Below are 23716 nucleotides of genomic sequence, written 5' to 3'. Positions count from 1 at the left end.
AACATAAACTATCCATGGGAAACATCAGCAGAGAAGATATGGAGGAGATTGATGGTAGAATAAAGTAATTATGCCTTCTGCTATTTTTAATGATCTCTTCCACTGCCTTCTAAATTACTCAGTCCCTTGTAACTCCATATAAATGCTTACAAAATTAATTACAAAGGTAAACATACAGCTGCAGTTACACATCATGAGACAGTTGTGCTGCAAAATCCTTCTGTTGTAGCTGGTTTGCTTCCATTATATTGAATGGCTGATGAGATTTAATTATTGTGTCAGGCAGATGTAGAGGCAGCAGAGCAGCAGCTGCTTGCTCTGTCATTTCTGGCCCACAGTACCTGGGTTGTAATTTGTTCTCTGAAGCCAAGGAAAACTCAGGTTCCTGCACACTGGAACGGTCAGTGGATGAAGTCTACATGCCATGGTGTGAGTGGGACTGACTTTGAGCACCACTGGGCAAGTTCCCTGGGTACAGTGATTATTTACCCATGAAACCAAAGCTTCACCAACCTGGCTGCCTCGCAGGTGTCATCTGCTCCTACTGTCACCTGTTCTCAAAGTACAAGGCATAAATAGCTGTACTAATGAGACTTTCCCTTCTCTAGTCTAGACCACGCCAGGGGGGGAGAAATCCTTCTCCCCACCCTGTATATCATCTGCCTGTGGGCTAAACAAAGCCTGGAGGGTCTTCTGTGTTTACAATCAATGCTAAATCTATTATGCACAAGAGCAGCAGCCCCAGCTCTTGGTTGGAGCTCTCTGGGCTTGTCTTAGTTGATGCCATGAATCAGACACTTGGTGTGTTCAGTGTCAACCAGTGCACTGTCATCCACAGTTCTGTTTTCACTGACAAAGATTTCTCATTCTTAATTCTTAACTGCATCTATCATACGCAACAATATGACTAATACATTTATCAGAGTGCCCTGTCTATAAGGAAAAAGACCCTTGCCAGGCTCCAAAATCCATGAGCAAGTTTGTTTGTAGATATTAACAGCTGTAGTTCTGTCAGTGGAAGATCTTTTATCAGAGTGCCCTGTCTATAAGGAAAAAGACCCTTGCCAGGCTCCAGAATCCATGAGCAAGTTTGTTTGTAGATATCAACAGGTGGGTTCTGTCAGTGGAAGATCCAATTTGAGTTAATTCTGCATTGGGGTGATTCAAACCATGCTTTTTGTCCAACCACTAAGGCACAGTAAGTCTTAATGCTGATGTTGTTACAGAGAAGGATCCTGAGAGAGACTGTTCAATAGTTCATTCCAACTGCAATCCTCAAAAATGTTCTCACAAACTCAAATTGGGACTTAGAAATCCACCTCTCACAAACACAGTTGTGAGGACCACCAGCCTTCCTAGCAACACCTAAAACTTCTGGTTTACTGCTGTAAATCCTTTAGAATTGGTTTTGAAAGCTACTTCAATCTGAAACCATTCTTTCATTGCCAGGCCAGCTGCAACACATCTCTTCCCTGTTACATCTTTCTGCCTATGAACTGGTGGGAAATGTGTTTCCAGTTGTGCCTTGTCCCTGTTCCTGCCACAGCCCAGGCAGCAGGTATCTTATGGCCACTCAGGCCTGTCACTGGTTTCCTGTGATGGCCATACTTCCAGTTAGACACTGTTTTTCCTACCCTGATTCTTCTACCAAGCCAGGATTTGATTCAGGGCAGTACACTGATCTGTTCCTGCCACAGCCCAGGCAGCAGGTATCTTATGGCCACTCAGGCCATCCTGTGATGGCCACACTTCCAGTTAGACAGTTTTTCCTACCCTGATTCTTCTACCAATCCAGGATTTGATTCAGGGCAGTTCACTGACTCTGCCTTGATTTCTATAGCAGAGACTATTAACAACTCAGATAACAATTCAATCTCATCCCATTTCTCAAAGTGCCTTGCGTTTGGATACACGGGAAGAAGCTGTAAAATGGTATTGCTTTTCACAGCTCATCCTACAGAAAGAATTAATGCAAAATGGATTTATTAACAAGCTCTCATTTGCTCTCCTTCGAGCTTTCTACAGAGCAGGATACTCAAGCTAACCATAGCAGATCCTAGCATTAGAAAAATCTGTGGAGACAGTTACTTTGGAGAAGGAGAAATATTTTCTCTTTATCTGCTGCTTCTCTCCCACCTGCTTGCTGGGTTTATAGGTATTTGTGTTCAATGAACTTTTGTCTTCGATGCCCAGCTTTTCTGGTTTTTTTTGATCACACAGCAAGGTCAGAATGTTGTATTTTAGACTCCATTTGTTGTCATGGGAATGACTCAGCTATTGCAAACATGGTATTATGATGCCTCTGCAGGACTGAAAATGAGGCCCACAGGAGCTGTGAGGGTTTGGTGTTTTCAGCAAATTTGCAATGATAAACCCTTAATAAATGAGGGCCTCAACCTGCACACACTGAAATCCACAGGAGATTTATCATTAATTTCAGTGTCTGCAGTGGGATTATGCACAGGAACAACTAAATAAAGTCAGGATCAGGAACAACTTGTCTGTGGAGGTCAGCAGGTATCTTACAAATGGATTCATTAGTTATATGCCCAAGTTGTTGTGACATGAAACCTACATTAGTTCCATTGCTTTGTGCTTGCTGGAACAATTGGTGATTTTTTTGGGTGTTTTTTGTGGGTTTTTTTTGCTGTTTCTTTTGTGGGGTTTTTTGTGGTTTTTTTTTTTGTGGGTTTTTTTTTTTGTTTGTTTGTTTGTTTTTTGGTGTAACTATGAGAGGTGTTAAAGCATAAAAAAAATTGAAGGAGGCAAAGTAAATTTTAATAGGAAAGATGATACATTTGGAAAATGCATGGAAAATTTGAGGCACTGACGGCCTTTCTGAGTATGAAAAAAATAACACTTCAATTTTACTAAGTAAAGATAGTCTTTTAGATCTGTGATGTGAAAAAGAGATGCTTTCAGGATGTAGTGACCTGAGACCATGGCCCCAACAGGAAATTCAGGAGGCCAAGGTACAAACCTCTGCTCTACTCAAAGTGATCAGGGTCCTGAAGTCAGGACACACTTCCAACCCTTTAGCACATCACTCAGGGTTAGAAAAGGACAGCCTAACACAGTTCCACCTTTGCAAGAGACAATTTGAATATATCATTTCCATATGAGATGGAAGGCTGATGATGAGAAAGATGAGAAGGTTGGAACCACAACCTTTGCTACACAGTGGAATTTCCCTTTCCCAATCACTCCAGCTACTGGCATCAGTACAGCTACCACCCAGCACCCACAGTGCCTGCAGTGCATGTGTCAGATATAGGCTCTACTAAATATTCTGAAATGAAATCTTCCTCTGAGAAAAACTGGCAAAGCTCCAGTGAAGTCAACAGAATTTTAATTTCCACCATCTTAGAATAACAGTTGGAATACCTGGGTATTGAGCCAAAGTGTCAGAGATATTCTTGAAACACATGGAAAAGGAATAGGTTGGCATTTAAAAGGAAAATATACTTTTAAAGTTCACCAGCAGGAATAAATGTCCTCCCTCCTCTCCCTCAAAATACCAGGACAAGCAAGGACTGTCAAGGGGTGGACGGCTGTGTTTTGTGTAATGCTAAATGCATGCTTGTTCCAAATGAATGGCACTGGCTGTGAAAATTCACATTTGTACTTGATTCATGTTGGAGTATTTGAATGACAAGCATGGGTTTGGATGGAGGAGTCCTCAGCAGTTCAATCTGTTTGCAGTTAATAACTCCTGACCAAACGCACCGTGGAAAATCACTTGGATGGGAAACAGCAGAAAAGCACTTCAGAACTTGCTACAGAATATTCCTGTGTAAGTTGCTGAAGTGTGTTTTACTAAAAATCAGTGCCCCCCTGGTTTGCTATTGACCACATTCCAGGATATAAGAAAACACACAGTTAATCTAGCTATTTGAGAGAGCAGAGCAATATAGCATCTCATACCAGCCTCATTAGCGGGGTTTTGCTGCTGCTTGTATGTCACCAGCGTGCCTGACAAAAATCATACCTGCACCACTGAGTCAGTCATCCAGCAGAGAAAAAATATTTAGTCTGGATTTATTCCTCTTACCTCAGAGTATTTCCTGAGAAATGCACTGCTGCCTGAAAACTCCTGCTCTACTTAGGGATAAAGAGACCAGTGCCTCAGTGTCCTACAGACATGACACACAGACACCAGCAGCCATTCCACTTCATGCTAGGGCTGTACCCAGCCCAAGTGTCCTCTATTCTACAGCAGTTGGCACAGATGCACAAGTAGTAAGGCAAGCATAAATAATTTCTCCTTAATATTCTCAGCCTCCAGCTACTTTCAGTTCAGGCAGTTTCCTGAGCCTGATAGGGCTTGTTCATCCATTTAACATTCAGGGAATCTTTCTTCCAGATACTTGTCCAGTTTCCCCTTAAACCTACACAAGCTGTACAGAGTCCTCCTCAGTGTTCTTTAGCAAGGAGTTCCAGCTGGCATGAAGAACACATCCTTTGTGTTAGCTTTGAACCTGGTTCCCAGTTCATTCTACAGCAAGAGATGGAGTCAACCATCACCTACACTCAGAACACAATTCACAATGATGTGAAACCCTAAATTAAATGCCTGTGCAGGATGAATCCAGGCCAACCTCCACAGTGGGAAGCTCACAATATATTGGGCTTAAACTACAGCAATAGGGACAGAGGAAGAACTTCTTAACAGGAAGAAGCTAGGCCTTGGAAAGGATCACCTACACAGGTAAGGATTCCACCACTTCATTATTCCTCTGACAATAACCAGAGCTGCCAGAAAGGCTGAAACAACAGCCTGCCATACATTCCTTTCATCCTGGAAAGGAGTATGCCTGAATAGGAGTATTAAGCACCACCACTTGTTTTGGTGAAGCAGCTGCCAGTGACATTGTGCCTCTGAGAGACCCTCTGTTTCTGCCACTTGAGATCCCACTGGGTGCTTCCTCAGCTGTCACTCACAGAGAGGGGTTATTGACAACTAGAATAGATCAGTTCCAGGGGGATCACAGGCTGCTCTCTCAAACCAAAGCAAATTGTTTTTTTTACCTCGGTGTGAGATTGTTTGGAGCTGAGCTTCTCATCAGTTCTCAGCTCAGAGCCATGAATGTCCCTCTCCAAGATAACACATTGCAAATCACAGCTGGCCTTCTCAAGAAGGAAATAATTTAGGGGAGCTGGATACTACTGTCACCACAGAACTGAGCATCCAACATGCTCCTGGGCAAAGCACAATTCCATAAACCTCATCAGGAACTAAGCTCAGCCTCTGCTGATTAGAGGTTACGTGGTCTCTGTGAAAGGACAGTGAGACCCTGAGTTCAGAGCTGAATTTTCCTAAAAGCAAACACTGCCCAGGGTAGGCAACCAGCAGTGAGGAATAATTGGGACCCCACTGATCCCTGTGTTTAAAATTCTCCTTTGGATAAAGAGCTACCAGAATGAACCAGAATGCTGAGGAGAGGTTAACTGCAGCCATACAAGCAATTTCAGCTCTGACATTTTCCATCTTCAGGCTGCTTGACTTTGCACCTTAATGTTCCCTTCAATTCTGAAGTGTGTAAGCATACGCTTGTAAATAGGTAAGCATACAGGCAAATTAAAGACTGTTTTCTTCCTTAGGGCAGATTCTGGAGTACCTCACCATGGCTGGGGTATAATCTAGAATCTTCCAGGGAGGCTTCATTTAAAAGAAACAGAAAACAAGCCAGCAGTTCGTATGTGAGGTTTCAGCAGCCACATATGGTGGGTATTTCAGAATTTCTGCAGCAAAGTCACTTAGAACTAAGCACTGTGCCATATGCTACTGTGACACAAATGGATTTATAAAGGTTAGCTTCTGTGTGCATATACACACGACATGTTTCCAGGAGGAACATATCACAGGACAAGAGCTACAGCCTGATCTGTTAAGGTAGCACTGATTTCTAGAATTCTCCAGACCTTAGCAAGCAGAAAAAGACCTTAGTCTTCTATATTCAGGAAGGCAGGCAAGTAAGACAACTCTTCCCAATTTCCAACTTCCATTCATCCTTGCAAGTTGAAATAAACTAACTAAAATAAGCACAGAAAGAATAAAAACTGAAAGAAAGACAAAATGTTCTGGAACTTGTAGAAGAAGTTACTGACATCAAAATCTGGTTTATCATGTCAACAATGTATGTTTCCAGCTGCTTTGCTGGAAACTTCTCTCAAGTGACTTCTCTCAAGTCAAGATCAAACTATTCTTAAAACTTTGGCAGTCACCATACATAATTTAAATATATTTACATTTTATTTAAATATTTTTAAAATGTGATGTCTTTTAAATAAATAATAGGTATAAAAATTAGAGGTAATGATTAGGAGTGTTTTTCTTACAGTGCCTTTTACAGTTGTGTTAAAAACCTGTTTTTTCAGGTGTATACTGAAAATTGGTTGCATTCTGCTATTGCTCAACAAATTTTTCTCTCTCTCTCTTAACCTTTTAGTTAGGACATAAAATTGTATCTGCTGAGAAAATTATTCTAAGCTATCTCCTTGGTGAAAATCTGCATATACTGCAGCTAAAGGACACGTCTCTTCACATAAAGCAGAGAGCACCAACCACCTGCCTAACGAATGCCACAGGAACGTGATAAGAAGGGAAGAACCAGGTGTCCTGGGAAGCAGGATGGCACCTCATTGCCAAGCACTGCACAGGCAGAGAGCATTGGCAAGGCACAGGTGTGGCAGGACCAGATAAACAGCAAACCAAGAGCCCCAGACAGCTAACATTTGGGGACACTGTAATGTATACTGGAAAATGACATGAAACCTACAGAAATAAGAGCACACAGGCAGGGAATCTCCCGGGTGCAGTAATGTGAAGGGAAGCTTGTGAGCCTGCTGGAAAAGAAAGGGGATGCTGCTGCCTGGCTCAGCATACTTAACACTGAGTCTGAGTTAGGAAGTCAGGATTTTTCTGCAGATGGGTTTTTTGGGTTTTTTTTACTAAGTTTCCTTTCTGAGCAAACACCACTGTAGGAAGAAAATAAGTCTATCTGCTAATTTTTAATGCTAAGATGTCCTTCATCCTGTGTTTGGTCATGGTATAATTCCCAAAACAGGTAAGCACAGGCTTATAGGCAGAGTGATGAAAAAAAAAAATAATGGAGAGATATTATCTTTACCTATAAAAGAGGTATTGAAAAGTGAGGAAAAGATACCTTTCAATAAGTCTTTCATTTTACTAAGACTGTAATTGTACAGAAGATTTCAAGTGGGTAACACCTAGCAGGACCTGAGGAAAACACTCTCAGTAGAGAGGCACCACTACCATGGGCACTAACACAGAATGCTGTGCTTTTCTGCCACGAGGAACTCCCATCATATCTGCACTGGGGCACAGCAGACCAGGGTACTGTTTTCTTCCTGGCAAGCTGTGGCAGCTCTTGCTTTGCAGTTTCCTGAATGACTGCATTAATTTGATTGACTCCAGATCAATGGTGTCTCTAAATAAGATTAAATTACACGTTCCTTCTGTCTGTATGTTACAGGAGATTACTCTTAGCAGAATCTCAAAGGAAGCAATTAGCTGACCACTGATGTAATGAATTCTAATTATTTTGTTTGTACAAACAATAAAGCCACATCATTTGTTTAGCAAGGAAGTAATTACTCTGAGAACTTAAGAAAATAAATCAAACAGCGCTACCTAGGCCTGTAAATAATGAGCCTTCAACTTCCTCTTTATACTAAGAATGCTCATGGAATATTTTCAGGTAGCTGGGAGCCAACCTTTGAAAGTAACATTTATCATAGTTATTATTGAGCACTTGCTTGATTATGTTCTTGAGTGTGCTAGGTACCCTGCAGAAATATCCATCTACATTGGCTGTCACTGGCACCTGCTAAAAATTCACTGCAGCCAGTGCAATTTCCTGCAACTGCTTTTTGTTAATCAACAAGAAGTCACTCACATCACAATCATTAGGCTGTTCTGCTCCTAAGGGCACCAGTGGCAGGGGCATGTCCTCAGCAATGGATGAATGATCAGGGAAAAAAAGCACATTACTATACATGGAGCAGGCTCTATTCTGCCCAACATTTGGCCATGTAGGCTAGAAATGGAATAAAATCAGAAGGCAGTCAAATGAGAATGGTTGCAGCTGGGTCTTCCCCTTCTCCATGTTGATCTGCTGCTGCTGCAAAATATTCACAGCCCAAGCAGGAGAGACAAGCAGAGTCACTGGGGACCTTGTGCTGCAAAAATCAGAGATCAGTCCAAAAATACCTCAACTTCTGCCAATTCTGCTGATTTTGTGTGACTCAAGAGCATGAGGGAGCTGACAAATTAGAGATAACCTGATCCTATTTTATACAAACTCACTGATTGTTGTAAGCACAGTGATGCAGCCATCTGCACTTCCTGCAGATACTAACTCCTGAGATCAGCCATTCTCTTCAAGGTATTTGGCTTCCTTTACCATAGCTTTGAAAAGATATTCATGCATACAAAAATATTTTCCTTAATCTTTCTTTTGTTTCTAGCCACACCGTAGGTGTTAAATTTGAATTTAAAGTAAACTGCATAGTCTACAATTCTGCAGTTGGCCTGATTTTCCTCTTTTCTTAGGCCAAACAGTGATACACCCAAAAGGGATCAACATCGTTTTCTGCCTCTGTTAAGTGGTGCTCAAAAATCTTATGGCAACACTGTCTCACATCCTGATAAAACCTGAATTAAAAAAAAAAAAGAAAAAAAAAGAAAAAAAAAAGACACTTCTGCTTCCAGCACTTGGATTCTTGTTGTAGTGTTACTGTTTAAACAGAGAATAAAAGCCCTGAGGTCAGCGAAATCTCACTGAAGTGAGCAGGGTATAAGTTACAGCAACATCTGTACTGGCTGAAGGGAAACTGCAAATCACTTGTTAGTGCAATGGGAGCCATTTCCCTCATGCTTATGAGGTATTTCAGTTCTTCAGTCCTTTCCACCCTGAGCTGTTTCTCTTTGTGTTCAGTAGCTATTAAAAACTCACAGAGTGAGGGTTTTTTGTGCTCTTACTGTAGGCCTAATTGACAAATGTTTGCTGCCTGCTATTATGTTAAGCCAGTATCTTTGAAAATTAACTGAAGGCTTTTTAGTCTAATTTGGAGAATCTAAGGGTGAATAAATACCATGTACCCCAAGGCAGGTGAGGCAGATGAATTAAAAATGGCATGTAACTGTACTGGAGACATGCTTATGCCTAAAGCTTTTGTTTTGTTTTCCCGACAAACAACTTGACCCAACCAAACAACATGAAATCAGAGAATTCCCTGGTCAGTCTTCTGGAATATCCCTGTGAGCCTCTTCTAGGGAAAAGAAGCACTACTAAATGTTTGGCTGCCTCTCCACCAAGTATTAAAATGTCATATTGTTTCTCCAGCCTGAAAAATTCTGGTGACCTTACTGGCTGAAATAATTAATGCTGAGCCAGACAAGCAAGAACAGAAAGTCTTTGGGGGTCTTTAGCAAGGCTGAACTGCAGCCAAAACCATTGAGGAAGGTGTGAGAACTGCCTTAAAACTAGTCAGTGCTTTGCTGGGTAAAAATATTGGAGCTGCTACTCCACATTTGAGAATAAGAGGAATATGTCATCAGAATGAGGAAAGTCTTGATTTCTGGCCATGCTTGAAGTGCACTGTGCTGCACCCTTTAAATATTCGTGTCTTCTACAGAGGTGTTGCACCAGGAGAAATCAAGGGTTTGATTTATCTTAAAATGACTATGTTATTATGATCCTGCAACACATTATTCATCCAATCTCCTTTATGTTGGGCAAATAAAGCCTTATTCTATTCCTTCTAAACACAAATGGAAAGTGAGATGACAGTACAAAGCAGAACAGCTTCTATAAACAAAGCAAATTGTGACAGAAAAATTTGCTGACTTTATGAAAATGGGATCAGAAGTGCTGCTTGTTTTAATAAGAAACTGGCAGTATTTTGTTTTCTTTTAGCTTCTCCTTATCATCTCCTGTACTGCCTCTGTTTCTTATGTCATCACTTCAAAAACAAAATCCATCACAGGAGGAATTCTGCAGCTTAGAATAAGGATTTAGTCTAATAGAATTAGACAAATCTCTTGACTTTCTCTGGCTTTCTGCATTAGAAAAAAGGGGGGCTGATGATTCAAACAATTTTTTTCACAAGTGTCTAAAGAATTAGAAGTCCCATTTTCAAAATTATTTTAGGCACTTAACCACTAAATCCTTTAGAGAGGTATTTTGGCTCTTCCTTAGTCTCTTTGGAAAAATTAATTAAATTCATATAGCATGTAGATGTATAAAAACTGAGTTTCCCTCCTCTCCCAGCAGACGGATATTTAGCTTTAGACATATAGTAAGCCTATTTCAAGAGTAAAAGCTCTGGAATATTTTTCCATTTAAAAATCTGGAGAATATCAACACATTCTTTAAGAGTGGCTCTTAATAAGCAAATTGATTTCAGGAATCTTGAGAAAAGTCTAAAACCATTTTCTGCAAAACTTTTTTAGCTTAATAATAAGAAACTGTCTTGCCTTTCTGAATCTGTCTGGTTCCTCCAAAGATCCAGCACTCTGTTTAAAAGAAAGAAAAAAAAAAAAAAAGAAGCATGAAGTTAAGATCCCAGGGGAGCCTGTAAATGAGTATTCCCCCACAGGGGATGTTTCTTTCAAATTCATGGTCACCTGGACAGAGTGAACCAGCAGGAGATTTTTTTAATGGGCTTTTTAACAACATTAGGCAGAAAGATGACATGTTTTTAGGTTCTTGACTATTTGAATCAGATGAGCAGTTCTCCCAGCAATAGCTTTGACTTTACTGACACCTATTGACTATGTTAATGCTTACAGAAGGTTTCAGTTAAAGCATGAGTCATTACAATCAATGGCAAATGCAAAAATATGTTCTTAATTAATAAAAGTCATGCTTACCTTCCATGCATTTTAAAGGATTCATGTTCTAAAAAAGCTTTGAATTTCAAGAAAAGATTTCTCAAGGCAAAAAATTTTAAATTCAAATTTTAGGTGTTCAAGTTCAGATACCTTTGAAAGCACTTGTATACAGAAAGTACCAAATACAAACATGTAAATTCTAATCCTTTGATTACAGTATCTTGAAGCTGCTCAGATAATGTGAGTAGTTAAGCTAGAAAAATATTAATTAAGAATTATATACGTTTATGCTAAGAACATGGGAGTACCTTTAGCATGCCCTGGAGTATCTTATATATGATGATGAATTCTGCCACCCTTAGCGTGTCTTATATATAACAACTCGGTAACTTTAATAATTTGGTTTTTGCTTTAAAATGCCTCTTCTGTATTTCATTCCAAATCATTAACCTATAAGGACACTTTCAAAAGGGACTAGGTCCTCCTGCACAGTTACTTTGAATCAGTTCAGTTAGTGACTATTCTGTCTCACAGCAGGAGACACAAATAATGAACAGTGAATATATTCTTACTGCAGGAACTGTCAAAAAAAAACAAAAACAACTCTATGGAGAATGTTGTGTGGAGAAAGGGCAAAAAATAGAAATCCATGTGCCCAGAACCAGGCACACACCCAAAGTATTCATACACACAAACACCTTTCAGATCCCAGCTGCATGCCTCTTTGCCATTTACTATTCTGGTTTGAAACTTCCATCTCAAGAAATATTTTGAGCATAGCATGCAAAGAGAAAAAGCACACAACTCTTAACTAAGCAGATTACACATGAATACTGCTGAAGCAACTGAAAGAGCAATGGCAGAGCTCAGCAGCTGTGGACTGTGTGCTGTCACCTACCAGTGAGCCCAGGGCCTCTCTCAGCTTGGATTTGTGGAGCATCCATCGGTAGCGCAGGTCCTCCAGGTCTTCAGAACTCCCCACAACAGGATGAAGATGAAGGAGGTCCTCAAAGAGACGCTGACCTTGAGGCACACGAGACTGCAGCTCCTAAAGGCAAAGACACGGCTCAGCAGCCATTCAGGATTCAGGAAGGCCCCACTTTTTAAATCAGCATTTGAAAAAACAGTGGTTTACCACACATTTATTTTTGCTGTTACTTTTTTGGCCTGAAATGATACGAAACTCACCTGCAGGACTTCTGTAGCCTTGGATATTCCTGTGTTTAGTTCCTAACAATCCAACAAATCTAACAAATTGCCATGGCATTTGGCTATACTCCACAGGAAGAGCGAGACCAAACACTGATTTGACACAGACTTTAATCAGCTCCTTTTAATGAACACCTTTGACATACCACACTGGAAATGTCCAGCCCAACAGCTAAATGCCAACTGCTCCTTTCCCTTCTATTCTGGTTCTGGCAGACCTTTCCTCGTAGAAAGGATGAAAATTGTCCTAAATTCCTGAGCTTCATCTATTCTAGAGTCTCATGAAGCAGAGAGCATAGTGCTTGAATTTTTTGACTATTTGTTCTTAAGGATTTTTTGGGTTTTTTTGAGCGCTGGTGGGTTTTTGGCTGATAGGTGGAGTGGTTTGGGGTTTGTTGTTGTTGTTTGGATTTTTTTAATTCTGAAAGAATTCACACTTACTGCAGTATTTTTTTCCATTCATCCTCTGAAAACTAACCTCAAGTTTGCTCTGGTGTGCCTTAATTTCCTCTGCAGAAGATGGAGTCCCAGCAAGAATTTTGGTCAGTTCAGCGTTTTCTCCTCGTAACCACTCTTCAAAGTCATGTAGGAGCTTCAAGTGGCTGCTTGTAGTTTTCCCTTCTCCCATCTTCTCCTGGGATAGAGAACAACGGGAACAAAAAAGCCCTTATTGTTATGTCAGACATTTCCTCTGAAGGCCTGACTGTGAAACCTTAACCTCCAGCTTTGTGACCCACATATCAGATGAAGGCAATGAAACTGTTCTTGTGAAGCTGATATGAAGGCAGACACAGAGTCCCCATCTCACCTGCTCACGGCTGGGATCGACATCAAAAAGGTGGAAAGCAGGTCTGGACATCCATCTGCTGTCCACAAATGCTCTTTTCTTCTTCTTGTCAGCCACTGGTCTACTTAACTGCCACTTTTTGAGGAGGCTTGAAAACACAAAACCAGAGATGTCAGTGCAGGGAACATCCACATTTTGACTGGGACTATGGGAGACGGCCCTGGGGAAACAGCACTATTGTTGTTATTGTTATATCATTATTAATACTAATAACAATATTACTGTTGAAGTTATTCCCAACCAGAGCGTCTCACAGCTGAACCAGGATTCTAGTTCTAACATTTCCAAGTGTTTTATTTTCTTTTATTTAGGGGACTAAAAATAATACCTTGGCAATATACCTTTCTTTCTGGTTACAGGAAGCAGTACAATCAAACCTTCCTCAGTTTTGTAATTTAATTTTTGTGCCTATTCTGACAGCATGTATAAAGACAATCATACATGCAGCGCACTATTAAATATTAATACAGACTAGCAAATATGAGCAGCATTTTGGCACTACACAGTGGAGGCAAAATAAATTAAATCTTAATTTCCCAGCCAAAGAGAAGATTTTTAGCTCTGCTTATACTTCTGCAGGTTTGCAAAAGGCACAAATCCCATTGCAGATACACCCTCCTTGGAGGCATCTCAAAGGAGAACTGGAAGATGAGACAGAGCAGCACAAGTCACCCAGACTGTGCCAAATTTCCTCTGACACAGACAGGCAGTACAAGAGTGAGCCAGGCCATAAGACACTGCCTACTCCAACATGAGGTAAAGGAAGATTCACAGACATTGTGGTTCACACAGTCTTTAAAAGGTTTTCTTAAAAGTAATGATTTTCAGTTTACAAAAAATTAAATAAAATCCCATCTTGTTTCTAGCATTATGGTATGGCTGTTCACTTTCACAGCACAGAGCATAAAGCCTCAAGTGTGTCTGTTCTTACTGCAATAAAAAGAACCCTGTTGAAGGGACATAAGGAAGATCTGCATGAGCACTTACCCAGTTGCCATTTCCTTCAGTGATTTCCATGACTCCTTCAGCTGATCCAGCTCTCCCTGGACATGGGCAGTCTCCTCTGGAGAAGAATTCTCCATGACCAGCTGGCCACGAGTTTCCACAAGGTGCAGCTGGATCTCCTTATCTGGAAACTCGGCCAGCAATCTCTGAAATTCAAAGCCCTGACAATTACTCTTAGGTATCCTGGGTAAAGTGGAGACTATGTCAGACTGAAGGCCATGTTCAGTCCAGGACTATGCTGGTTTTGTTGGCACTAGCTAGAACATATCTAGAGGGAAAAAAATATGCTGTGGATGCTTCCAAAGAGCCAACATAGGTCAAAGAGCTGATGGGAGAACTTTGAGTGTGGAAGATGTCAATGCACCTTCTTCTGTAGCCTTCCCATGAAAGATTTTGGTCTCACATAGGAAGGCAACAGCTGAAGTATTCTGCTAGAATGAATTTAGCATGCAAAGTACTGCTACACAGGGAAAAGCTGGCAGCTTTGGAACAGCTCAGTTCAACGAGTAGAAGGCCAGTTAAAATGGCAGGAATGTTCAATATATTGATGAGTACACACAGGCAAAGGTAGGAATTGTTCAGAGAGATCACCCTGACCGGAACAGACAACCTATCCTTGGATAATAATTTATCCATCTCAACACTGCTTACTTATTTTCATTGCTCTTGTCTGTTACATGGCCCCACATCCCACAACACAGGGCAAAGCAGAGAGGCAACAGAAGACAACAGTTATTGCAGGAGAAACACATATCATTACTCTCCTTAACCAATAAATCCTCACTAGAAACCCCCACTCTTAATGTCTGAATGCTGCAAAGTGAATAATTAACATCTTAAAATAAGATGCTTTTCTCACCTCCAGGTCTTCCAGCCTGCCCTCGGTGTTCTGCTCTCCATCAGCATCCTGGCAGGAATCAATCTTCTCCCTGGTTACTGAGATCCACTGCTGGAGGTCAGACAGTTTGTCATTATACGCCCAGTGCTTCTGAATGTGGTCTTCACTCTGCTGTATCATCATCTACAAATGATAAAAATATGTCAGCAACCAAAGACAGACCAAAAGCACTTTCTTTGCTGGCTCTAACACTATGATGGGCACAGAACCTCATGGGCAAACAGGAAAAAAGCAGCTATTAACGAGGGACTAAAAACCTGTCCTTTTAGCATCAGTGGTGGAAAACTCCAAGCTCCTGCAGGCCTGAATTCAACCACACGGGGGGGTATTAAGAACTAGAATAGCTCCCTTCCTTCTCAGCTGAAAGGGAATAGAGAATTTACATGTCTGAGGTTTTTGTACCCCAGTCAATATCAAATACATCTTACACTCCCTGAATCAGAAATTAATGTACAGAGTTGTTTGGCAAAAGTTCAGTCCAGTGATAAATGGGATGACTGAAATTGAAACTAGAATTCCATAGTGCATGTTCAGGTAACACTTTAACACACAAAATTTTATAGTGAACTGCATAGCTAAGGTAACTTCATGAGCTCTTCTTCTGAGAATCTTCTGAGGTTGTTCTGGAGGTCACTTTATAGGTATGTTTGCAAGCTACAAAATGCCTCAGCACAAAGCAAGTATTTATGCAATCGCAGCACTTTTCTCTCATTAACTTTTAGATCACAAAGCCATAAAAACTCCAAACACTTTGCTACAAAGCCCCTCTCCCATAATTTGTGAACTGCAAGCAGCACCATGATAATATGATTTCTTTTGGTCAGGAATCTCAGGCCCACTCCAGAAACAGTTTATACAGACACAATATCCGTGTGGATGGCATCCTATCTCCAAGGGAAATCACATTAGAGATAATCACAGAATCCTGGAAAAGTTATCAAAGTCTTAAGAATTCAGTGTTTTCTTTCCCCAAAATGAAAGTATCTCATGTAACTCAAATGTTATCTGTAATGTAATCTGTAATGTCTTATGCTCAAAGATGTTTTAAAATATTTTTAAATAGAAGCAACTGACAACTCCCCAGGCAACTAAAAACTTCCTTATGTTACCTCCAGTGATCTCTTCAGGGCTTGAGAGTCAGATGAAAGTTGGTTCATTTCATGCCTGTGTGTGGTATTTGACTGAACAAGCTTCTCTACCTCCTCCATGTGAATTGCAAGCTCTGCCAAGTCATCTTGGATCATCTGCAGAAGAAAAGACAGATTCCATGTGTGTAGTGTGCTAGGTATGGCATGGACTTTCAAAAACATACACCAAAGGTAGTTTCATTTGACATTGTGAGGCCAAAAAATACCAGTAAAAGCTACTGTCATTAAGAAAATGAACTGTTTCGATGCCTAGAAGTAAATGTTTCTGAAAAAAAAAGTTGGATGTCCTTTACATGTTACTGGGAGCTAGCAAAGAAGATAAGTTGCTGAGAAGTGCCAAAGGAGCCATAGGATAACCAGCAAAGAACTGTGGTGACAACACCCCTGTGGTCACCACGGATGAAGTGCCACAGTACAGGTGTACAGCTCACCATGGCAGTCACATCCCCTCTCCCTTCTCCTCCTGCTCCTCTCTCCCCTCTCCCACGTATGTAATCCCAGTGTATGCCTTGAACAGGCTCTACTGCATGTTGGACCCTTTGCTGAGCCAGTTCAAAACACTAACCAAACATTATTGTCTTTTCCCATTTTTTTTTTTCTTATCTTGCATAGCTGGATCAGCCGTGGAGTAAATCCAGCATGTGTCACAGCTGAGTGACAAGGTAAAGAGCAGAAAGAGGAGAATACAGAAGGAAGTGGAACAGTGGAAACTCTTTTGAGGAAGTTAACCTGAACCAATCTATCTTGTGCAGTTTTACTGCCAGTGGGAAGTGTCAGGGTACACTTTCTTTAGCAATTAAACTAGCCCAAGAAGGTGTACCACCAACAGCTTCCAGCTGTCTCTTCCTTCCCTCAAGCTCAGTTTGCCAGTGTTTCATCTGCACTGCTTTAATTTCATTCACCCATGCCATAAACTGCACCAAATTAAATTATCTAACACACAATCGAGGGGAAAGGTACTGAATTTCCAATGCTAGGAAAATATGAACAAACAGGAGCCACAGTTAGCTGAGGATGGCCAAGCAATACTGTAATGTACCTGGAGTCTCTGGAGTTGTGTCTTTTTACCCAAGAAGTCAGGCCGTGGTTCCTTCTCCAGATCTAATTTGGCTTTGATGGCAGATAATTTCTTCTGCAATGGTGCAAAACCAGCATCAAAGTTCTTATGCTGCAATATCAAATTCTAAATGAAGAAATAAGAAAACAAGTCCAGCATTTAACATATATACCTTGGCATTATGCTTTGTCAATATCTGCTTCATATTCAGGACAAACACTGAACTACACTATGCAACAGACCACAAATTTATTTGAATATTTGATTAACCTAGAAAAAGGGATTAGTACTAAATTTGTATGTATAAAACTGGCTTAGTAAAGACTCCATCTTTGTCTTTATCACAAGCAAAGACAGTATATGGGTTTTGTAGTTCACCTGAAGTTTGCTCTTGCTTTGCAGCAGACTTTTGTGTAAAATTTCTCTCTCCTTTGAAGCTTCAGCTACTTCTTGAAGGAAAGACTCTGCTTTTTCCTCACCAAGGACATTGTTTAGCACATCTTTCTTTATCTGTAATGTCATCAACTTCTCTTTGAACTGGGAGCTTTCAGCTAGAGCAGCCTGAAGGAGAAAAGTTCTTCCAGTGAGATCATACAAAAAAAAAATCATATAACCATATTATTGTCACACAAGTCACACAACCAAAGCAGTACGACAAAGTCAGGTAAAAACAGCATGCTGGGCCAACAAGGGGTAGCAGAAGGTACCTGGACAGTGCCCAGATAAAGGAAAAATCTTCCTGATAATGTTAGAGGCACCAGGGCTGCATCCATTTTGTGAACAGAAAGAGAGGTAAGCTGTACTATGGAAAGAGTTGTCTGTGCAGAGGAGAGGCCTAAACAACCAACAGAAAGGACAGCTTGAATGCTCATCCTGAGGATAAATTCCATCCCTGTTCACAGACACATTTATTCTGAAGATCACAGGGATGACAAAGTAACAAACACACCTTGCTGGGAATACGCGCTAATTGTGCATTTTAATCCCACATCCATATCACCAGATAATTCTTTAACAGAGTCCACAAACTTCCCATCCAGGGAGATCTGGGCCAATGCTAAACAATATTATCATCATTGTTAAAGATGCCTAGCACTTTCTGCAGCTTACTCAGCTGACAACTCCAGTTAACCAAATGGAAGGCAGAAAATACGACAATGTGCTACAGCTGGAGCCAAGGAAAGAGCTCCATCCCTACTGCGGGGTTTCCTGCCACACTGGCAGGACCTTCCAGCTGCTGCTGCCTGGCAGCTGTATGCAGGCTCGGTCAAACCCACATTTCTGAACTTGGCAACAGCTTTACTACCTCAATGTGAGCCAGCTCTGGCTCTGGAGTCTCCAGGAGCATCTGGACCGATGGCTTCCACTGCTCAAAACTTTGCAGGGGATCTTGGATGAGTCTCCACATCTGGGTTTCTGTATCAGTGCTCATTTTAGAAGTCTTGCTTCTAACACTGTAAGGATAAAGTGACAGCCAAGAGAAGGATTATGAAGAAATCCAAGCCCAAACATTCTATTCTTCCAGGCATGAATTAACACAATACTGGAGTGTAAACCATACACAACACAAAGGCCTCAGTCTGTTTTACTGCCTGAGCCTGCTGCTGCTTGCCAGCAGCTGCTCTGTCAGTCAGAGACATCTGACAAAACTTTATTTAGATGTCTCAGGACACATTTGTCTTCTATGCAACTGTGTATCAGGAGCTACTTTGCTTTTCTAGTAGCCAGCAGTCTTCCCTTGTATGTGAACTTTCTTGGCTGCTGTCACCAGTGTGATTTAATAAATCATATTATCAGAGCAGTCTCACTGGCTCATAGGAGGAACAAATCAAGAGTGTCTAGAATGTAACTGCAGTTGCCTGTAAAAAACAAGATTTTGTTTCTTAAAAAAATTACGTTAAAAAGTCTTCTATAACCTTATGTTAACATAAAAGTGAAAAATACATTTTTATTTCAGATACAATTATTTTAAATTTTGCAGAATCACTTGAATTTATATTAGTAGATAGAGGTGATTCTGATAAAAAAGCTTTGTATTTATGTATATGTATCCACACTCATATACAGCTCTATTATTGGAATACTATAAATCAGCAAACCTCCAATGCATATCCAGGCTTCTCTTAGAAAGAGCACAGCCCAAACCCAGCCAAGTGACAAGGCCCAGCAGTGACACACCCCGTGCAGCTGCCTCCTGTTTCTCTCAGCTTGCCTGACCTCCCAGTTTGCAGAATCCTGCCTGATTTGCCAAAACACAGCTCAAACTTTATGCTCACAGGGGAACAGTATCTTGCAAACTCACAAGACAAGCAGGTGAGGGCAATGCCAATCAGGATCAATGCTGCCTTTCCACACAAACAGGAACAGCACTCTTACCTGTGTCACTGGGCCATGACGGGGCTAAACAAAGGCAAGTTTGCAGAGGCCAAAAGCTCTGCAAATAGAAAGTTCTGACTTTCCACGTCCTCTGCCATTTGCTCTGCTGCCCCTGCCAGGCTCAGTGGGAAGCTGCCAGACTTCCCAAAGCAGCTTTGGAGAGAAGCTGGCAAAGAAGCAGCCGCCATTTTCTACTCAGAGGCAAGTCCCCTGCCTTCTTTGCTCCTCTTTCAACTTTGTTTACTTTCTAGTTTTTAAACTGAAATCCTTTCCCACAATGACCTATAACCCTTCCAGCAGGACAGCATACTGTGCACAGAGGGGAATAAGCTGGGATACAGGAAAAGAACTGACCTTCTTTTTTCCCTTAAAAAATGATCCTTTCTTCTAGTTTGCAAAATTTGCTGCAGCTTCTTTACTTCCTGATTCCAGGCAGCCTGGAAACGGAAACACTGAAGTCTGGGAGAGGCTAAACTTTCAGAGTTTCCAACCCAAGGCAAGTTGAAAACAGGAACATGCATTTAAGCTGCCAGGAGAAGGGGAATAAACTCTGCCAAATAATTGCTAAGGCTGGTGAGTCACCGCAACAAACTCGACAAGGGAGGGCCATAATTCTTCTGAACCGTTTACTACCACAGCTCCTGTCCTGATTTTCTAGTTGCTAGCATGAAAGGCAAGCAAAATACATAAATTATTATTATAAAATGCTAATTAGATCAAATTAGCTGCCAACAATCTAATTTTCTTCAAACCATACACAACATTAATGATGTAAGATCATTGCTTGAGAATGACCAGGAGCCTCCAGCTCCTAGCAAATGGCTAAAATTACAGCTTGACTGAAACATGGAGGTGGATGTAATTATCAAAAGCTTTTTTTTTCTACCCATCACCTACAATTCACTTTTTTCTTAGGCCCCTGACAATCCCTGAGAGAAGACTCCCCCCACCACAATCAGACTTCCCAGTACCTTTGATACTGCTGTATTGCAGAGACAACACTGTCAATGTGTGGCTGCACATCTTGGGGAAACCGTAGCAGTTCTTTAAGCTGAGCCTTCAGCCTCTCAATCTTTGACTCTTCTGCAGCCAGAGCTGCCCTTGTTGCCTTAATTACAAAAATAATGAACAGATCGTACCTTATGTAGTTTCTTATAAGAAATAAGAAGTAAGGCTGTGTCTCAGGGTATGCACAAATCCCCTTTCAGTGGCTTTTTTCCTGGTTATAGGGGATATGGTCTTTGCTAAGACATAAAACATTCTCAGCAACAGTTTTTTTCCAGCAGGCTCTCTCTCCTCCCCTCACACTGCCCAGCCTCTGCATCTGATCTGCAGGGTTCACTGTTTGAACAGAGTGAATCCCAAACAAGCCTGGTTTCAGTTCACTGATTGCAGTATATAACATGAGCTTCATTTTTTGAGCAGTCTAAAAAACATCTGTTTGCCTGAACAGATCTTTCTCAGAGACTCACATATAGAGAATGTTAATTCTAGGGTGACTCAGGGAAACAAAAACAACTAAAACCCATGCAAATGTAGATGGATTGAACCAGTCTAAATTTTTTTTGATCCTTTTTGCATATACTTCTCCCAGTTAATTCTGCACAGTTCTAGATATACAAACAGCAGTGAAGGCATTTTGAGAACAGATAATAAACGCAAAGCCAGCTCTCGAGAGAAAACGAGCAGTGAAGATTCTTATCTACTTAACGTGTGACAATTTTTTTGCACTCATTTTTGCAGCAGATTGGTTTTGGTGTAAATACTGGATTGCTACAATCTTAGGACTCCTTAGTACTGATGATGTGTCTGCTAGTAAAGGAAGAGAGGTACCTGTTTTACAGAGATGACCAATATGACATAGCAATGGTCTTACCAAATACCTCAGTGTGTACTTGTGTCAATGTGTATATATATATATATATATATATATATATATATGTACACACTCAGTGAGGCATTAATTTCCTGCTTCTTTTTAAGTGGAGCAAATTGTGTTGCTTGCTCTGTATTGTGTGATTTTTGCATATGATCCCTTTGAACTCTAGGCACAAACTGCAGCACATCCTCCAGCCCTGCTCCTTCTGTGCAGTGTGAGATGAAGGCTGGGGCAGTTGACTCCACTGTTGGCAGTCACACTTTCCTCAGTGTGTTTCACACACACTCATTCTCTTTCCTTATCATCTCTAGCCAATGGGACAGGCATCTGTTGGATGTGACTATGCATGTTCAGTCTACAGCTGCACTTCCTCCTCCACACAAAGGATAACAACTTACATTGCATTTTTTCCACAGCATTACAAACTCATCTTCAGTCTTTTCCCCTTCCCCAGGGTCCAGGTCATTTTCCAGTCTCTGTAAATCTTTCCTCAGCTGCTGGATGTCTGCTTCCAATTGTCTGGCTTGGGACTCATAGGCACTGTCAGACTGTTGGATCTTGAGCAATCTCTCCTCCTCCTGACTACTCAGCAGTTTCAACTTCTCCAAGGCTTTTCTTAGCTCTTCAAGTTCATCCTTCAGTCTTGCAGATCCAAGTGGAGAGGTATTCTGAATCACCTCTGCACACTGATTTTCAAGGTGCTTCCATTTCTTTCCACCACTCCTAATATCTTTGGCAATTTCCTGCAAGAAGAAGTTAAATAAAGATTGTCTGCATGAATAGAAAGCTGGGAGAAAAGCTGAAATCAGTAGGAAAAAAGACGACCCCTCCTGGTTATACGTATTTTGGTTTTCACTTCTTATTTGAAAATATGTCTTTTTTCAAGTGACCAGGGTTAGTAATCTGACTGCCTTCTGAGAAATACTAATTGTCATAGATTCTGAAAAAAATTGTTTTCATTAATGAGATAAAACTGAGATCCCTGGCAAAGAGAAGAGGAGCTGCAGGCACTAGACATATATTAATAGTTGGATCTCAGAGCTTTTAAGGCAAACGTTAAAAGCATTGGCACCAAAATAAAGGATATTGTTCTCAAAACTGGTATTTTCATCACCAGCTCTAAACTCTCAAAACCTGTGAACCTTCAGGGTCTACTTGGATCATGTTTACCAAATCTGATTTATTTAAACAAGATTCTCAAAGAATCACATAACTGTTGGAGCTCAGGCTTTAAGAAAAACAAACCAGACCAGTTTGTGACTCATACTGGAAGAACCATACATACAAACAGTTTCAGGACCTCGTGCAACTCATCTGCCCTAGCCCATGCTAAAATCACCATCTATTTTGTATGTGTAAGTTTTTTCTAAAGGACACCCTTGTATGGTTTGAGCAACACATATGGGCATGAAAAACACACAATCCTAGCTCCTTGTTAGAGCTATATTGTTCAAGGACCTTCAGTGCCTTTAGCTTCTCCTCTGCTGAAGACGTGGTTGCTTCTCCAGTGCAGCAGTTTAATCTCTCTGTGACACCACTGAGCCATGATTGAAACTGGTTGACACTGGCGCTGTACTGCTCATGTTCCTTGGTTATCGTTTCAAGCAGTTTCACTCTGTTCTGTAACAAGAAACATCAGAAGTGGTGAGGACTGTGCTTATCTGGCTCTTTTTCCTTTACATTGTAACCCAGAATTTACAAACAAGACTCCCTTTTCAGGAGCTCTGATAACGCTAGGCCTCCACAGGAATTCAAAGTTTACCTCGAGAAACAGAACACAAAAGTACACAAAGGCTTGCTCCTGTCTGGATTTTGCTGCGGACTCTCAATGTCTAAGTCTCCAAGAACACAAACTGCAAGACCTTGTTAGCTGAATTTCTGGTTTTCTGAGCATTCCTACTCTCTCATTAGAAAAAGAAAAGAGACAGAAGTTTGTTTCTGGTTTTCACTTTGAGAGACAAGCAGTTACATTCCTCTTGTGGGTTAAAAATAAAGATGAGCACATCTTCTTTATCTCTCAAAATGAAAATAAAAGAATGCAGTAGAAGCATGAAAATAGTTTTAAATACTTCATCATTTAAACAGACTGCATTGAAAATGATCATCACCTTCAATTGTGTAGCCCATGCACTTTTGTACTTAGTAGGTCACAAACTATTCTGTGGTGGTATCACAGACTCTGGAAACAAATTCAAGTGAATGAAAAGCAGGCTTCATTTTTCAAGTTACTCCTGTGCATCCCACAGCCAACAATCCCTGAATTTACAAGAGCCTGCACACCATGAGCTGCTGCCTGCTGATCCAGTCTGGCACTCCTCACAAGTCAGAGTCACGTTTGCTCAGACTGGCCTTGTTTGCCAGCCCAAGTTCAGGCCTTTTTGATTTTGACACAAATCACCTGCTCTGTTGTTTCACTAGTATAATATTCAACATTAGTAT

General features: G+C 40.9%; 1 protein-coding gene across 4 annotated transcripts in view; it reads right to left on the bottom strand.

The window, feature by feature from the left end:
- SYNE3 (spectrin repeat containing nuclear envelope family member 3) overlaps positions 1 to 23716 on the bottom strand; it is a 65474-nt gene that overhangs the window by 12375 nt on the left and 29383 nt on the right. For all 4 annotated transcript variants that reach the window (XM_039712612.1, XM_039712610.1, XM_039712609.1 and 1 more), the window contains exons 5-17: positions 22736 to 22897; positions 21676 to 22020; positions 20370 to 20506; positions 18329 to 18476; positions 17401 to 17583; positions 17005 to 17148; positions 15927 to 16061; positions 14779 to 14940; positions 13902 to 14065; positions 12876 to 13002; positions 12546 to 12701; positions 11757 to 11906; positions 10502 to 10540 (exon numbers count right to left, since the gene is read on the bottom strand). In XM_039712612.1, coding sequence (XP_039568546.1) covers positions 10502 to 10540; positions 11757 to 11906; positions 12546 to 12701; positions 12876 to 13002; positions 13902 to 14065; positions 14779 to 14940; positions 15927 to 16061; positions 17005 to 17148; positions 17401 to 17583; positions 18329 to 18476; positions 20370 to 20506; positions 21676 to 22020; positions 22736 to 22897 — 2052 coding nt within the window. The remainder of the gene's footprint in view (positions 1 to 10501; positions 10541 to 11756; positions 11907 to 12545; positions 12702 to 12875; positions 13003 to 13901; positions 14066 to 14778; positions 14941 to 15926; positions 16062 to 17004; positions 17149 to 17400; positions 17584 to 18328; positions 18477 to 20369; positions 20507 to 21675; positions 22021 to 22735; positions 22898 to 23716) is intronic.

The sequence above is a fragment of the Passer montanus genome, unplaced genomic scaffold (assembly GCF_014805655.1).
Source record: "Passer montanus isolate IOZ18808 unplaced genomic scaffold, ASM1480565v1 scaffold27, whole genome shotgun sequence".
Classification (NCBI taxonomy): Eukaryota; Metazoa; Chordata; class Aves; order Passeriformes; family Passeridae; genus Passer; species Passer montanus.
Note: the sequence above shows the minus strand (reverse complement) of the source record. Positions and strands in the feature narration are given on the sequence as shown.